Raw genomic sequence first — 11,926 nt, 5'->3', positions numbered from 1 at the left:
GAGATCCTCCATCAGTTTATACTAGTTATCTTCAGCATGCCAGGCAACATCTATGGAAAAGAGTGAACAGTCAACATTTCGGGCTTTGCTCCAGCATTTTGTGTGTTGCTTGGATTTCCAGCATCTGCAGATTTTCTCTTGTTTGTGTTAAGGATATTCAACGTGGCTTTCTGCATGATAAGTCATGTCTAACCAATCTTACAGTTTTTTGAGGAAGTTACCAAGAAGATTGATGAAGAAAAGCCGCTGGACTTTGTCTACATGGACTAACAAGGCCTTTGGCAAAATCCCACATGGGAGGCTGGTCTAGAATGCTAAGTTGCTTGGGATTCAGGATGGAGTAGGGAACTGGGTACAACGTTGGCTTTGTGGGAGAAGCCAAGGGTGGTAGTAGATGGTTGCCCCTCTGACTGGGGTGGGGTGGGGGGGCGCGTGCAGGACTATGACTACTGGTGTGCCGCAGGGATTGGTGTTGGGTTCATTATTGTTTATCATTTATATTAGTGTTTAAGATGATAATCATTAAGACCCTTCACAGTATTGCTGAGCAGATCTTGGGGTCCAAGTTCATACCTCCCTGAAAGTGGCTCCATAGGTTCATAGAGTGGTTAAGAGGCAAATGGCATGCTTTATTAGTCAATGCATTGAGTTCAAAAATCAGGAAGTTTTGTTGCAGCTTTATAAAACTCCAGTTAGGCTACATCTGGAGCATTAAGACCGTAAGACATAGGAGCAGAATTAGGCTATTCAGCCCATCAAGTCTAACCACCATTCTAATATGACTGACTTATTATCACTTGCATCCCCATTCTCCTGCTTTCTCCCCATAATCTTTGAAGCCCTGATTAATCAAGAACCTATAACCTCAGCCTTAAATATGACTTGGCTTGCACAGCTGTCTGTGGTAACAAATTCCACAGGTTCACTACTCTCTGGCTAAAGGAATTTTTCCTCATCACTGTTCTAAATGGATGTTTCTCTATTCTGAGGCTATGCCCTTTGGTCTTAGACTCCTCCACTATAGGAAACATCCTCTGCATCCACTCTCTCTGGGCCTTTCAATGTTCAATAGGTTAGAATGAGATTCCCCTCATTCTTCTAAACTCTAGCAAGTAAAGGCCCAGAGCCATCAAGTGCTTTTCATATGTTAACCCTCTCATTCCCAGAATAATTCTTGTGTAGCTTCTCTGCACCTTCTCCAATGCCAACATATCTTTTCTTAGAACACTGTTTGAAATTCTCCAAGTATGGTCTGACCAATGTCTTATAAAGATTCAGCATTACATCTTTGCTTTTGTATTCTAGTCCTCAAAATGAATTTTAACATTGCATTTGCCTTCCTTACCACCGACTCAACTTGCAAGTTAATCCTGCATGAGGACTCCCAAGTCCCTTTGTACTTCTGAGTTTTTGTATTTTCTCCCCATTTAGAAAAGTTTGCATCTTTATTCCTTCTAAAAATGACACAGCCATGCACTTCTCCACACTATATTTCATCAGTCACTTCTATCTCCATTTTCCCAATCTGTCTAAATTTTTTTATTTATTGAGGTACAGCACGGAAAAGGCCCTCTGCCCCTTTGAGCCGTGCTGCCCAAGAATCCGGCGATTTAATCCTAGCCTAATCACAGAACAATTTACAATGTTCAATTAACCAACCAACCGGTATGTCTTTGGACTGTGGGAGGAAACCCATGCAGTCACAGGGAAAATGTACAAGCTCCTTGCAGGTGGCGGCGGGGAATCCTTTTGCAGACACCCTGCTTCCTCAACACTACCTGTCCTTCCACCTGTCCTTGTACCGTCTAATAACTTGGCCACAAAGCCATCAATTCCTTCATCCAAAATATTGACATAACTTGAAAAGAAATGGCCCGAACACTGACTCCTGTGTCACACCACTAGTCACCGGCAGTCAACCAGAATAAACTCCTTTTCTTCTGACTCTTTGCCAGATTGTCATTCAATCTTCAATCCATGCTAGAATGTGCTTCCAAGTACCCTGAAACCCATCCTTAATAATAGACTCCAACATCTTTCAATCACTGACCTATTATTTCCTTTCTTCTTCCACCCTTCCTTCTTAAAGAGTGGAGTGACATTTGTAATTTTCCAGTCCTCTGGAACCATTCCAGAATATGGTGATTATTGAAAGATCATTACTAATGTCTTCACAGTCTCTTCAGCTACCTCTTTCAGAACCTTGGGGTGTATTCCATCTGGTCCAGGGGACTTATCCCACCTTCAGGCTTTTCAGCTTCTTAAGTACCTTCTCCTTAGTAATAGCAACAACACTCACTTCTGCCCCCTGACACTCTCGCAGTTCTGGAATTCTGCTGGCATCTTCCACAGTTAAGAGTGACATGAAATATTTATTAAGTTTGTCTGCCATTTCTGTATAACCCATTACTAACTCTCCAGTGTAATTTTCCAGTGGTCTGATATCCTCTCTCATCTCTCTTTTACTCTTCATATATCTGAAGAAACTTTTTGATTCACCGTTTATATTATTGGCTAGATTACCTTCACATTTAATCTTTTCACTCTTTATGGCCGTTTTTAGTTGTGTTCTGTTAGAACATCTTTGGGATGCATCTATACTGCACCTTCCAAATTGCTCCCAGAAATATCAGCCATTTCTGCCATGCTGTCATCCCTTCTAGTGACCCCTTCCAATCAACTTTGGCCAGCTCTTCTCTCATGCCTCTGTAATTCCCTTTACTCCATTGTAATACTGATACATCTAATTTTAGCTTCTCCTCAAACTGCAGGATAAATTCTAGCACATTATGATCAGTCTCCTAAAGTTTCCTTTACCTTAAGCTCCCTAATCATTACATAACACCCAATATAGAATTGCTGTTCTCCTAGTGGGCTCAGCCACAAGCTGCTTTAAAAAGCCATGCCATAGGAATTCTACAAATTCTCTTTCTTGGGATAAATACCAACAATGATCTTCTCTCAACCACAACTCAGCTTTGCCCACAACACCATACCTGCCAATCTCTAACTGTGCTACAAGATCATCTACCTTGTGTGCATTCATATATAACACTTTCAGTCCTGTATTCATCACCCTTTTGATTTTGGCCCCTGTTACACTTTAGCTCATCCCACTGACTGCAATTTTGCTTTATCATCTGCCTGTCCTCCCTCACACCTCACTATACACTGCATCTAGTTGTATACCACCTGCCCCATCTTTGACCCTATCGCTCTGGTTCCCATCCCCCACCAAATTAGTTTAAACTCCCTAACAGCTCCAGCAAACCTCCCTGGAATAATATTGGTTTCCCTTGGGTTCAGTTGTAACCAGTCCGTTTTGCACAGCTTATACTTTCCCCAGAAGAGATCTCAGTGAACCATTAATCTGAAACCCTGCCCCAATAGCACTTCTTCAGCCATCTGTCAAATCATCCTATTCTTGCTCTCACTGGAACTTGGCACAGGCAGCAAGCCAGAGATTACTAACCTGGATTTCAGCTTTCTTCCTAACTCCCTATATTCTCTCTTCAGGGCCTCCTTCCTTTTCTTACCTATGTCGCTGGTACCAATATGTACCACGACTTCCAGCTGTTAACCCTCCCCCTTTAGAATGCTATGGACCTGATCTGAGACATCCCTGACCCTGGCATCTGGGAGGCAACATGCCATCCAGATATCTCTTTCACGTCCACAGAATCTGCTGTTTATTGAATCCCTTATCACTACTGCATTCCTCTTCTCCCCCTTTCCCTTCTGAGCCACAGACACAGACTCAGTGCCTGAGATCAGGTTGCTGCGGCTTCACCCAGTTGCTTGTTCCCCCCAACGGTATCCAAAGCAGTATATTTATTATTGAGGGGAACGGCCACAGGGGTCATCTGCATTGGCTGCCTATTCCCTTTCCCTCTCCTGACAGTCAACTAGGTACCTATCTCCTGCAACTTAGGGCTGACTACCACCCTACTTAGGTCTTATCTACTACCTCCGTATTTTCCCCATGAGCTGAAGGGCATCCAACTGCTGCTCCAGTTCCTTAATACTGTCTCTAAGAAGCTGTGGTTTGGTGCACTTTGTACAGATGTAGTTATCAGGGAGACTGGGTCTCCCAATGTTCCCACATCTCACACAAGGAACATACCACTTGACCGATTCTTAGCACACAGCTATGTACTAACAGAAACATTACTCAAAACTTACTTACTTGTGCTTGTCTAAGCCTGTTCTTGCCAAAGCCTGACCACTCTAACACTGTCCGCTCACTCAATGGCTGCTCTGCTTTCAGCTCACTTCTTTTTACAGGTCCCTGCCCAGAGCCTAACAGATCGTATGATTTCAGCCTGCTGAGAAGTCCCAAAAGCACCCAAGCTCTTTTTAAACCTCACCAACGCACAACCTCTATTGTATATACTGTAGTTTTAGTCGCCTCATTATTGGAAGGATGTTGAGGCATTGGGGAGGGCGCAGAGAAAGTTTGCCAGGATGCTGAACGTAGACGTGAATTTATAAGACTAATGGCTTGTAGAAACAAGCTGTCCCGTAGGCTGTTGGTCCTGGCTTTAATGCTGCGGTACTGTTTGCCAGACGAAAGCCAGACAAAACTGTTTTTGGTTGGGGTGACTAGTGTCCTCGATGATCTTCTAGGCCTTCTTTATGTACCTACTGCTGTAAATGTCCTAAATGGAAGGAAGTTCGCATCCATAGATACGCTAGGCTGTCCGTACACTCTCTGCAGTGCCTAGCGATTAAGGTTGATGTAGTTCCCATACCATGCAGTGATACAACCAGTTAGGATGCTCTCAATGGCACCCCTGTAGAAAGCCTTGGGCGCTCATACTGTACTTTTTCAGTCGCTTGTGGTGGAAGAGCTGTTGTTGTGCTTTTTTTGCCACATAGCCGGTGTGTACAGCCCAGGTGAGATCTTCAGTGATATGTATACCGAGGAGCTTGAAGCTACTCGCCCTCTCAACTGCAGTCCCATTGATGTTGATTGGGACAAGCCTGTCTCTGCTGCTCCTGTAATCTATGATCAGCTCTTTTGTTTTTTGGATATTGAGGGAGAGGTTGTTATCCTGGCACCACTGTGTCAGGGTGACAACCTCTCCTCTGTAGGCTGTCTCGTCACCATTAGAAATAAGGCCTATCAATGTCGTGTCATCTGCAAATTTGATCAGCAGATTGGAGCTGTGTGTAGCAGCACAGTTGTGGGTGTAAAGGGACTAGAGGAGCGGACTCAGGACACAACCCTGGGGGGCACCTGTGTTGAGGGTCAGAGGGGCAGAAGTGAGGGAGCCCATCCTTACCACCTGTTGGCGATCTGATAGTAAGTCTAGGATTCAGCTGCACAAGGCGGGGTGCAGGCTGAGGTCTCTTGAGCTTCCTGTCAAGTCTAGAGGGAATTATTGTGTTGCTGATCTGTCGTCCAAGAACAGCATTCTAACGTATGCATCCCTCTTCTCCAGGTGAATGAGGACGGTGTGCAGTGCTGTGGCTGTGGCATCATTGGTAGACTGTTCTGTCGGTAGGCAAATTGTAGGGGGTCCAGTGTGGGTGGTAGCATGTAGTCTTTAGCTAGCCTGTGAAAGCATTTGCTTATAATTGAGTTCAGTGCAACATGGCACCAATCATTTAGGCATGCTGCCTTGGTTTTCTTGGGTACAGGGACAATGATGAACGATTTGAAACAGGAGGGCACTGCACACCGGGAGAGGGAGAGATTAAAAATGTGCTATAATGACAGGTTGGACAAATGGGTTGTTTTCTCTGAAGCGGTGGAGGCTGAGGGGAGTTTTGATAGAGGTTTATAAGGATTTGGGAGGTATAGATAGAGTAGACATAGTATGTTTTTCCCAGGGTTGAATTGTGTAATACCAGAGGTTAAGCATTTGAAGTAGGAGGGGTTCATTTCAAAGGGGACGTAAGGGGCAGGATTGTTACACAGAGAGTGGTGGGTGCTTGGAATGTGCTGCCTGAGGTGGTGGAAGGTGCATATATGGTAGGGATTTCTAAGATACATTTAGATAGGTGTATTAATGTGAGGAAAATGTAGGGATATGGACATTGTGTATGCAGAAGAGATTAGTTTAATTAGTCATATGGTTACTAATTTAATTGGTTTGGCACAACATTGCTGTGCTATACTGTTCTGTGTTCTATAATGTGGTAAACTGGATCAGCAAATTTGTAGTTGACAAAGATTGGAGGCATAATGGACAGCGCAGGAGGCAATCAAAGCTTGTAAGATGATCTTGACTAGCTGGGAAAATTGAGTGAAAAATGGCAGATGGAATTTGATACAAATAAGTGTGATGTGTTGCACTTTGGGAGGACTAACCGGGATAAGACTTGAACAGTATACAGTAGGACACTGAGGTGTGCGGTAGAACAAAAGGGACCTTGGATTACAGATCCATAATTCCTTGAAAGTGACATCACAGGTGGCCAGGGTCATAAAGAGAGCTTTTGGTACGTTGGCCTTCATAAAGCAGGAGTTAGGATTTATGTTGAAGTTGTATAAGACACTGGTGAGGCTGAATTTGGAAAAATGTGTGCATTTCTGGTCACCTACCTACAGGAAAGGTATTAATAAGTTTGAAAGAGTGCAGAGAAAATTTACATGGATGTTGCTGGGACTTGAGGACTTGAGTTATAGGGTAAGGTTGAATATGTTTCCCTGGAGTGCAGGAAAATGAGGTGAGATCTTATAGAGGTATACAAAATTGTGGGAGGTATAGTTAGGGGAAATGCTTGCAGACTTTTTCCTCTCGTGTGGCTGAGACAAAATCTGGTAGTCATAACTTCAAAGTAAAAGGTGAAATACTTGAGGGGAATCTGAGGGGGATTTTCTTCATTCAGGTTGTTGCAAGTGTGGAACTAGCTGCCAACAGAAGTGGTAGATGTGAGTTTAGTTGTAAATTTTAAGAGAAGTTTGGATAGATACATGGATGACAGAAGTATGGTGGTCTATGGTCTGGGTGCAGGTAGATATGACTAGGCAGAAGACCAGGCCAGCGTGGAGCAGATGGAGCGAGGGCACCTGTTTCTGTGTTGTAGTGCAGACTATGAGAGGTCTGTTCAAGCATTTGATAATATTGGGGTAGTATGTGCTTTGAAGCTTATGTCCAGCAGGAGAGGAGAGAAGAGAGAACAACTGAGGTGGCAGGGGTCCTTGGTTATGTTGGTTGCTTTCCCGAGTCTGCATTCACAACTCTCTCCAACTTCTTGCAGTCAGGTCTTGTAAATTTTGGCAACTTAAGATCGTTACACAAAGCTGCTTCTGTTTCTGATGAATCAGTTCCTGAAAAACAGCAATTAATGTGGCTTAAATGGTGATTTTTAAATTTATTGTTAAATTTTTGATAAATGACAAAGAACTATAGGATAATGGTGGATCTGTGGAAACAAATATTACAATGTTGAAGATGTAAAATTAAGTTTCACGAACATGGACCAAAAACAAAACAAACTGCTGGAGGAACTCAGTGGGTCAACAGCATGTGGAAAGGGAAATGGACAGTTGATGTTTCAGGTCCAGACCTTCCATCTGGACTTGGCTATGTGTCCATTTTCCTCTGCAGTTGTTGTTTGACTTGCTCTACATTCCAGCATATGCATTCTCTTGTGTTTTCATGAATGTGGAGTTTGATTACATAGACTAGTTGAGCTAATTCAATGACAAGACCAGTAGGGTTGCTGTTCCAGTTAAATAATGCGCCTCAGTGAATATATCTTGATGAATTGATGGGCATCCCTGGTATGTGACTGCCGTAAATGGAGATTAGCCATTTGGAAGATACAGAGTTCTTCAAGTCTCCGTGACAGGAATTTACGGAAGCAATGTGCAAACAGTTTGAGGAGCATGCAACATGTTTATCTTCCCATCCAACTGTTCATTGGTCACTTAGGTTTCTTAGACCTCCTCAGATCCCACAGAACCAAAATGGAATCCCATCATTCTAAACCCTGAAGGTTTGCTAAGGAAGATTCATGTTAAAATTAATTGCTGCACTTCTTTTTGTTTTAAATTTAATCTACCACGTTTCTGCAAATTGTACTATTCTGTTCATATTCTTCTGAACCTATATTTACTTCATTTGAGCTCATTGTTCATGCAGATTTTGAAATGATGTCCCATATACCCAAATCCACAAAATTAATCTACTGTTAAAATGTTGGACCAAATCACCAGTGGATTGTCCTGACACTGCCTTCCAAGAGATTTTTTTTCTCTTTTCTCGAAGTCCCCATTTGTAGATTTCCAATTGGTATACAAAAGTAATTAGCAATTTATGATTTTATTCTAGTTAGGATTTTAAAAATTGTTTTGAAATTCCACCTTTACACAAAACTGTTCTGAGATGCAGCGCAGAACAGGCCCTTCCGGTCCACCGAACTGCACTGCCCTGCAACCCACCTATTCAACACTAGCCTAATTACAGGACAATCTGCAATGAACCATTAATCTATACTAGTAAGTCTTTAGACGGTAGGTGGAAACCCTTGCACCCACGGGATGGCCATACAAAATTTCTAACAGAGGATGCCAGAATTGAACTCCAAACTCCAACACTCCGAGCTGTAATAGTGTTGCACTAACTGCAACACTACTGTGGCACCCCAGGTAAACTTGATGTGATCATTGTATCCCCTAATGTTACCAAAGCATGCAATTTCCTGGTTACAACTGTTTTGTGTAGAAACTGAGATCTAAGTTTCTTTTTCACAATAATCTGTATAGACTAGTTTAAATGTTTCAATATTTTTTCCAAATGTAATCAAGTGTGTGAAATACTGTTTTGTTTTGTTCACTCATTTTAAGTTTCAGCATTTTACTTTTTGTTGAGTGCTATTCTCTAACTTTATACCTTTGTTTTACAAAAATAAAACTTGCTAATTATTTGCTTATCTCCAGTTTTACTGACTTCTGTTCTCCTTTTACAAAGTCAAGTTACTACTGTATTAATTTGCACAATACAGGTAGTCATGGCGACAAAGATCCAGCAAAGGCAGGCAGTGAACCCTGCCCAGTCGCTGGGGTCGTGGATGCCTTCCAGATCAACTGAACAGGATTTTGGAAGCGGTGATCAGAATAGCACACAGTTTTATAAGACTCAGGTATGTTGCAACATCCTTGTATTTTTCACCAACTAACAATATGCTGCCATCCTAACTAAATTGGCAACAATTTAAGGATAGTAATGGAAGCATAAAACAATTTTAATTTGAAGTTATTTTTTATCTTCATAATTTTTTGAAAGGAGGCCAGCACAATTTTTTATTCTGGGGCAGCACAGTAGCGTAGCAGTTAGCATTATGCAATTACAGTGCCAGTGATCTGGGTTCAATTCCTGCCTCTGTCTGTGAGGAGTTTGTACATTCTCTCTATGACCATGCGGGTTTCCTCTGAGTACCCAAAGACCTATGGCTTAGTAGTATGGGTTAATTGGTAACATGGGTGTGATTGGCAGCTTGTTGGGTCAGAAGGCCTATTACAATGCTGCATCGCTATATAAAATAAGAAACTAACAGATTTTAATCTTTTGTGAAATTGTTAGAAATTAAGAAAAAACATGAACTGGATTCCTTGCTGCCTTACATATCTCTTTAGTTCAATGTAGTTTTTGTACTGTTACATGTAGCACTACAGTCCTGAAAAACGTTGTCTCGTTTTTATGTGTATTGTACCAGCAGTTATGGTCGCAATGACAATAAAAAGTGACTTGACTCTTTTAAGAAAAAATAATTCTGACATGTGACAGATAAATTGCTCAGGAGCAATGTACTTGTACTGAGTCACAACAATAGAGGAACAATTTTTACCATTTAAAAAGTCATATTTTATGTATGAGATCATGAGGCAGTTAATGATGAATACTTTTCTTGTGATGAAGGAAAGAATTGAGTATTGAGTTACTCACATTGCCTTGGTACACCTGTTGTCAGTATAGTATTCAAAGCAATTATTGGATCTCTATTTCTGTAAAATACTGCTGGATGATGACGACATAAAAGCCTAATTCCTCAGTTAATCATTTCATGAATCATCAAAAGGAGAATGAAATGTGCTCAATTTGCTGAAACTTCCTTCATATTTCTTTTTTAGTTAAAATTCAATAAAGATGTAATAAATGCTGTATCCAACTTGGCTGTGAAATTCACGAACCCTCGCCCCATTATAATTGAGAAGCTACAGCAACCTTGTCAGCAGCAGGTACAGGATGATGTCCAAAGTGTGCAGAATTCGATGCAATTCTCTGCTGTATCTGAAGACAGATTAAATGTGGCCATCCAACTGGCAAAGAGGGATCTGAGGAAAAAGCACCTAGAAGAACAAGTGAAAGATTATTTGTATAAACATGGAAAAGATGAGCTGCAATCTTCATTATGTCCTAATCACGAGAAAGGGAAATCTACTGACAGTACTTCACGAATGAAGAATAAAGTCGAAAATGGAAATATTACAAAACCAAGGCACCAGAGAAACCAGGCTGTAAAAGAGGAATTTACAAGATCTAGTGCCAGGGTGTATATTTACACCTCTAACCAAAGCCAAGATAGACCTGCACTCTCTGATTCACCACCTACACATGACCCAGGCCCACGGTTGAATCAGCATAACCTGGACAATAAAAGTGCAGAAGAGATTCATAGACTGAGAATGCAGCTCAGCAAGTACTTTCAGAAAATTGAAGACCTTACCAAAAGAGGTATGTCTGTTTTTAAAGAAAATGCTTTATTATTTCCCAAACCATTTCCGATCTCATCAGCTCGGGAGATCCCCCATCCACGGCCACCAAACTTATAGTTCCCACACCCCGCACTTCCTGTTTCTACCTCCTACCTAGGATTCACAAACCTGCCTGTCCAGCCAGACCCATTGTCTCTGCTTGCTCCTGCTCCACTGAACTCATTTCTGCCTATTTCAACTCTGTTTTATCTCCCCTTGTTCAATCCCTTCCCACCTACATCCGTGATACTTCCCATGCTTTACATCTCTTCAAAGATTTCAAGTTCCCTGGCCCCCACCGCCTCATTTTCACCATGGACATCCAGTCCCTATATACCTCTATCCCCCACCAGGAAGGTCTCCAAGCTCTCCGTTTCTTCCTGGATTCCAGGTCCAGCCAGTCACCCTCTACCACCACTCTTCTCCGCCTCGCGGAATTAGTCCTCACCCTTAACAATTTCTCCCTTGGCTCCTCCCATTTCCTCCAAACTAAAGGTGTAGCCATGGGCACCCGCATGGGTCCTAGCTATGCCTGCCTTTTTGTTGGCCATGTGGAGCAATCTATGTTCCAAGCCTACACCGGTATCTGTCCTCCTCTTTTCTTATCTTACATTATATCGACGACTGCATCGGCGCTGCTTCCTGCACACATGCTGAGCTCGTTGACTTCATTAACTTCGCCTCCAACTTTCACCCCGCCCTCAAATTCACCTGGTCTATTTCCGACACCTCCCTCCCCTTTCTAGATCTTTCTGTTTCTATCTCTGGAGACAGCCTATCCACTGACATCTACTACAAACTTACTAGCTCCCACAGATACCTAGACTATTCCTCCTCCCACCCTGTCTCCTGCAAAAATGCTATCCCTTTCTCTCAATTCCTCTGCCTCCGCCGCATCTGCTCTCAGGATGAGGCCTTTCATTCTAGAACAAAGGAGATGTCTTCCTTTTTTAAAGAAAGGGGCTTCCCTTCGTCCACTATCAACTCTGCCCTCCATCGCGTCTCCCGTATTTCACCCACCTCTGCCCTCGTCCCATCCCCCCTCCAGCCCACCAGGGATAGAGTCCCCCTGGTCCTCATCTATCACCCTACCAGCCTACAGATCCACCATATAATCCTCTGTAACTTCCGCCACCTCCTACGGGATCCCACCACCAGCCACATCTTCCCCTCCCCCCCCACTCTCGGCTTTCCGCAGGGATCGCTCCCTACGTGACT

General features: G+C 42.7%; 1 protein-coding gene across 2 annotated transcripts in view; it reads left to right on the top strand.

Annotated features, from left to right (window-relative positions):
- The first annotated feature begins 8,960 nt into the window (after positions 1-8,960).
- Positions 8,961-11,926, top strand: part of kiaa0753 (KIAA0753 ortholog) — a 57,672-nt gene continuing 54,706 nt past the window's right edge. For both annotated transcript variants that reach the window (XM_073053478.1, XM_073053477.1), the window contains exons 1-2: positions 8,961-9,096; positions 10,085-10,688. In XM_073053478.1, coding sequence (XP_072909579.1) covers positions 8,965-9,096; positions 10,085-10,688 — 736 coding nt within the window. In that variant the 5' untranslated portion in view covers positions 8,961-8,964. The remainder of the gene's footprint in view (positions 9,097-10,084; positions 10,689-11,926) is intronic.

The sequence above is a fragment of the Hemitrygon akajei genome, chromosome 8 (assembly GCF_048418815.1).
Source record: "Hemitrygon akajei chromosome 8, sHemAka1.3, whole genome shotgun sequence".
Taxonomy (NCBI): Eukaryota; Metazoa; Chordata; class Chondrichthyes; order Myliobatiformes; family Dasyatidae; genus Hemitrygon; species Hemitrygon akajei.
This window is presented reverse-complemented; position numbering and strand designations above follow the sequence as displayed.